Source organism: Camellia sinensis, chromosome 5, assembly GCF_055761805.1.
Source record: "Camellia sinensis isolate YWXY chromosome 5, ASM5576180v1, whole genome shotgun sequence".
NCBI classification, from domain to species: Eukaryota; Viridiplantae; Streptophyta; class Magnoliopsida; order Ericales; family Theaceae; genus Camellia; species Camellia sinensis.
Window position 1 is genome coordinate 118289445 of NC_138965.1, and position 6533 is coordinate 118295977.

The 6533-nt window shown below is 31.9% G+C and overlaps 1 protein-coding gene across 1 annotated transcript; it reads left to right on the forward strand.

The window, feature by feature from the left end:
- The first annotated feature begins 3156 nt into the window (after positions 1-3156).
- LOC145790194 (uncharacterized) lies at positions 3157-4426 on the forward strand. The gene has a single exon (XM_082868004.1). It carries the CDS (start codon positions 3212-3214, stop codon positions 4064-4066), a length of 855 nt encoding a protein of 284 aa, XP_082724130.1. The 5' UTR covers positions 3157-3211; the 3' UTR covers positions 4067-4426.
- Positions 4427-6533: the final 2107 nt, after the last annotated feature.

The window sequence follows — 6533 nt, forward strand, 5'->3', positions numbered from 1 at the left end:
TTTCTTCTAATCTTTCACTAAATCTATATAATATTGGTAGACAAATATATTGGATGATTCATCCATTATTAAAGTGTATTTTAGAGAATAAAATGAGATATATAGACAACACAAACGACACGTTACGTAGTTTGGAAGGGACCTCACAAATCATTCTATTAACAAAGTACTAAAATCCAAGTGGGAGTAAATTAAATTAAAGTTTTATTACCATTATTTAACACCAAACAACATCGTTACCAAAATTAAAATAATCTTTCCCGCCGGATTTTAAAATTATCTCCTTCATTTACAAGCGGACAAGTTTCGACCGCCTTTCTTTTGTCGGCTTCTTTCTATCTCTCATTTCAACAGAAAAACCAGTGCGGCTCGGCTTGCGGCTTCTAAGCTGACTTCATGATGGATTTGGCATTCTAATAAGAAGCCATGGTTGTGGTTGTTGATTATATTTATACAATATTTTTATTTTTGTGTATTTATTTTTAATTACACACTTTTAAAATTTAAAATTTTATTTTATTTCATTACCTGTTTCATAATTCTAAGCAAATTCTCCCTTAAAATTTGTCTCTCTCTTTATATTTTTAAATATTTCAAATCCTAACTCTTATATCCACCCAACATCACTTTCTCTACAACCGACTACCTTCTTACCCCTACGATCACCGCTGCTCAGTCCCCAACCTTTACTGCTAGTCCCGTAGTTGTAAATTTTTCATTATATAGTTAATTTAAAACACCATATAAGTACCACATAATTCTCTAAAACTATTGAATTATTGAATAATAACTCCACCCAGTCACGTGCATGATTTATGAATCTTGAGCATATACATTTTCAGAACATTTCCTTGGACCCCTATCAGTTGGTGATAGGAGTATAAAAAAAATTTGATGGAATCGGTAAATCAATCAAATCTAGTCCAAGGGCTGGTTTGGCAAGTTTAAAAAAAGTTAAAAAGTTAAAAAGTTATCAAAAAAGTTAAAAAAGTTATCACTATTCACCAAAAAAAAAATTAAAAAATTAATTTTACACACAAAATTACAACTCATCAATCTGACCCTTTCAGATCTGTGATGCGTTTTTTAAGAAAAATTGCACAGTTGAGGTGCAATTTTAACACACTGTTGTTCCGCTCGTGGGGGCTTATCACGGGTCCCGTTTTGATAATCTGAACTATCAATGTGTAGAACTCGTTGAGTACTATATGTTTGTAAAAAATCTCATTGATTGGATATTGATAACTACATGATCAAATCAGTTTTGTATAAAAAAATGGATGGTGTTATAGTTAATGGTTGAAAAAAATAAATCTGATCAGATAGCTATCGATATCCGATCAACGTGATTTTTTGCAAGCATATAGTACTCGACGAGTTCTATACATTCAACGGTTCAGATTATCAAAACGGGACCCGTGATGGCCTCCACGAGCTGAATAGCACCGTCCAGTGCAATACCCGAAAAGTAGATAATTACTTCTTAGCATATATTCAACCTACGCAGATAAGATAGCCGTACAACTCACACTCCTAATCTTTTCCTACACACCAATTTATACAATTTTTTAATACATATTTTTTCATAAAAAGTCAAAAAATTAACTCAAACAATCATATTTTTTTTCCTCAACTTTTTAGTTCAAAAAATCAAAAAGTACACATATTTAGAACATCCCAAACAATCCCTAAATTGTGGTTCGGTTTGGTCTTTATTAGTTTCAATTTTGGTTCTGATTCTAAAAGTGATGGAACCATTTAAATTAGTTCAATTTCTAGTTTTAAGGTTTTGGTTGAAGTTTCGAACTGAATCGGATCGTGACATATTTATTATTACTTTTATATTTTTATATGTAAAAGTTTAAATAGAAAGGTACCTTATAAAATTTGAGCACTAACCTCTTTGTGAAATTAATAAACTCTAATCAACTTAATCAAAATAATTATCAATAATTTGTTTACTAATATAAAATATGTCATATTTATTGTATATAAAATTTCTAGAATCGTAAAACTGAACCGAATCGAACCGAACCAAACTAGTATCTGTAGTTCAGTTCCTGTCCTATTTCACATTTTAATGGTTTGGTTATAGTTCTAATTTTTCTAGAATCAGTTCTTACGATTCGGTTCTTGATTTACTCTAAAATCGGACCAATCCAATCTGTGTACACCCCTAGTTGGTAATCATTTTGGTTCAATAAATTACTTAATTAGATGAATATATTTTATATTAGTATTATATAAGATACACGACTCCTCCGTTAGTATTAATTGTCACCTTTTTTTCATGGAAAATTTAGCTAAAATCTCTCTATGGAACTCTTATTTAGTGAAAATGACAGTCCAATTTATTTTGTTTCATAAAGGAGACACATCATTGAGTAAGGATAAAATAAAATATTAATTTTTTTCTTAGATAATATTGTCAGAGTAACACGTTACTGTGAGACAAAATAATATGTTATTATCAAATAGAGTAACATATTATTGTTTACATCAATTTCGACGGTAATAATAAATATATATATATATATATTTAAGAATTTCATTATTTGATAGATTGTGATGAAAAGATTTTAAAAATACTAATTTCATTAAAAATCGACATCTAAATCAAAAGTTATATTATTTTAAAGTTTAATATTTTAGTAATAGTAGTATGTGTTGGATTTTCAAGAACAACTTTTTGCACTTATCATTAATGCATTAAAATTTTATTATAAAGGAGTTTTGACCAAATTCTTTTTTTTTTTTTTTTTTTTTTCATTAGTTGTCCCTGTATAACTATCTCTATATAATTACTTCAGTTTTTCATTTTGAATTTCAAATTTTGATCACTTTTTAAATTTTTTTCTCCTACATTTAACACTTTAATTTTCATAACAAACCCAGGCTGGGAGAGAGAGATTAGAAGCTCAAAGCTGGTTTTTCCCAAGCCAAGCCTATACGAATACAAATCAAACCAAGCTGATAGAGTTTAATTTGCAAGAACATATCATGCACCATATTGAGTATAAAATTTTATAGGAAAAAAACAAACAAATAATGGATGAATAGGGCATATACTATTCCTTTATCACATCTTGGAATGACCCTTATTTATAGTCCCCATTTCAGATCCATCTATGCTTATATGTACTCCACATGCAACCCTACCAACCACTTTCTCTATCCTAACAAAACAGAACTCTTAGCCACCTTTGCACTCATGGCAGGTTCTGAAACCACCAAAACCACCACCGCTGCTGCCGCCACCGCCCCCGCCACGGTGCAACCAACGAAATCGACACTACGTAGATTTGTCGGAGTCCGACAAAGGCCATCGGGAAGATGGGTGGCTGAGATCAAGGACTCGTCCCAACGCGTCAGACTCTGGCTTGGGACATACGACACCCCAGAAGAGGCTGCTCGAGCGTATGATGAAGCCGCTCGAGCCCTTCGTGGGGAAAATGCCCGAACCAACTTCGCCGCCACGACAAACCCTAATTCAACTCAACTTCAAATGGGTTCATCTCCTTCCAACGGAGGGTTAGCCTCGGAATCCGAAAACCGGCATGGTCTCAGTTTCTCTTCCTTGAAAGCCAAGTTAAGCAAAAACTTGCAAAGTATCATAGCTAGGTCATCAGATAACAAGTCATCTAAAAGTAGGGTTAGTGATCATTTCACTTTTGCTAGTATTTTTCATTTTAGGAGTTACCAATATCAACAAAGTCATGTTGACATGAAGAACATTGAGAAGGTGGTGCAACCAAGCATCATTGTGCCTCATTCATCGGATGATCCGCCATCGTCGTCATCGTGGGAGAGCTCGAGTGTGTCAGATTGTAGCAACGAGTGGGTCGGATTCAGGCAACATGGGTTGGACTCCGATGGGTCGGATATTGGAGAAGTTTTTGGTGGTGAACTAGGATTTGGAGATCAGATGAATGGATACTTGATGGATGGTCCGGAGAGCAGTGCTGGTGATGGTGGCGAGGTCTCGAGGAGTAAGAGGTTTAAGGTTTCTTCCTCGGTGATGGTTCCTCCAACCTTCAGTGAATCTCCTTACGATGGTGAGAAGTAATCAGGGTTTTAAATATTGACCACGTATTGAGATTTTAGATTATCGATATTCACTGATATATCGATTCATACTATTTGATATCAACAGATATATGATCATTTCGCTGATAGTGATGGTAGGTCTTTGAGTTGTGTTTGTGGTGCATAGAGCTTTTGTCCAAGCCATGCAGAGGGTTTGTTGTTTTGAGTACTGTTGATGAAGTAAGTAAATTAAGTTCTTAGAAGCATGTACAGAGAGAGACCCTTTACTAAATATGTGAAACTGTCAAACATATGTACCAAAAAAAAAAATATATGTATATAAAAGACTATCTAATGGCCTTTAATGTAAAAATTAGCCAAACTACTTTGACTTGTTTCATATTTGGCTCACTAAAAATTTTCTTGAAAATAACTTTTTTTAAATTTTTTTTCAGATCAATTTATGTATACATTTTAAAGCCCGGTAGATTGTCAACAAGATAATGCTATACTCGAATTATATGGATTGTAACAAATTAAATAACTCAACCTCTGCTCAACTAAACTTTTTTTAAGATCGGTTGAAAAGGTAAACAAGTTAAATTACCCAACTTGTCTAATATAATGTCAAAACAAGGTTTGTTTTGACAATTCACTAAACATAACAATTAATTTTTTTCTCTACTTTTTTACGCTTCATTTCCTAAAAAATTAAACAAAAGAAGGTCAATTCCCAATGTCGTTATAATCACAAAAAGAAAAGTCCAAAGACAAGGAAAAGTTACTTTTAATTTTTTTTTTAAAAAAAGTGAGGTGGACCCTTTTAAATTTTTGTTTTGGTCATAAATTTCATGATCAAATTTTCATTGTCTGTGTAATAATCTAGGGTAATGCTACATATCATGAAATAAATATCATGAAAAACTTCATGAAACTAATCCAATGGTGAATGCATAACATACAATAAAACACTATAAACACTATAATCTAATCTAAGGGTGGAGAATCTTCATGAAAACTTTTCATGACATTGTTTTCATGATACCTAGCATTATTGAATAATCTAACACACACACACAAAAGAACAAAAAAAAAAAAAAAGGGAAAATCTTACATGAAAGACACTAGGGCATGTGGACCTATGTGTCTATTTTGTAATTTTTAAAAATTTTTTTATATTATTTTTTTGAAGTATTCAACTTGAATGGTGTCTAGGTATTGTTTTTTTAATTACAAAACATTAGAGAAGCAAAATTTAACACTTCAATTCTTCCTATCATCTCCTTATGAAGACTTGTGAATTGGATGAATCCACATCTCAACGTACTTTATATACGGTACAATCATCATCTATTTTTATTATTTTATTTTACTATTTGATTTGTCTGTATATTAAGGAGGAATTAACTCAGTGAATTGGCAAATGATGATATCTGATTAAATAGATGTTCTTGGGACCATTTGTTTTTCTTGTCTCAAAATACTCAATACCCAAAATTATTAAATTTCCTAAGAATTTTGAGTTATTAGAATTTCAAAATATAATATAAATTGTGAGTAGATGAAAAAAGAAGAAGAAAAATTTAGTGACAAAAAATCTCATGTCTCAAGATATATACAAGTCTAATAAAGATGTTTTTAATTTTTAGGATGGGTTTTTCTCATGTTAGGATCCCAACATGACAGAATTTGAGGGGTTTGTAGGGCTCAACATAGATCTCGTTTCGATAATTCGAACCGTCCATTTTGTAATGCCCACTTTGTATATTATCCATAAAAAATATTAGTTCGATCCAACAATCATAAATTTTCCATTTTACTGCATTTATATCTGAAAAAATAGACGACAAATATATATTTGAAATAGACCATTCATTTTTTTAGAAACAAATGTGATAAAATGAAAATGTTACGATTATCGGATTGCTTTAATTTTTTTTTATGGATAATATAAATCGCGAACCTTATAAAATGAACGGTTTGAATAATCGAAACGAGATCCTTGTTGGGCCCTACGGACCTTTCAAGTTTTTTCATGTTAAGATCTCACCATGATTGATAAGTGAGTAATTACAAGGATGAAAAATATTACATTATTAAACAGACCATTAGCTCACGATAGTAAGAAAATCAATAATGCCTAACAACCAATTACCAAACTATAGTTGAACCCGTAAAGAGTGTTACACAACAACTAGATTAAATACTCTAATTCGTTACAATTTTAGTCCCTAAATATTCACGTTTCTTTTGGCGAAACGAATGAAAGGTTAGGTTGTCTCTTCCCAACATAAAATTTTACAGGAAAATACTCCGGTATGTAATGTAACACTATATGTAACTTTATAAAAAAATTATGTAAGCTTTTACAAATTTACATAAGTGATTACACAAAAATGTATAAGTTAAACACAAATGAGTCTGGATCGTTTGCCGTGGTTGTCAGCGGCGCTTTCTGCGGTGGTCCAAAACGACGTCGTTTTGGACCATTTTAGTTTCCTCCTTCC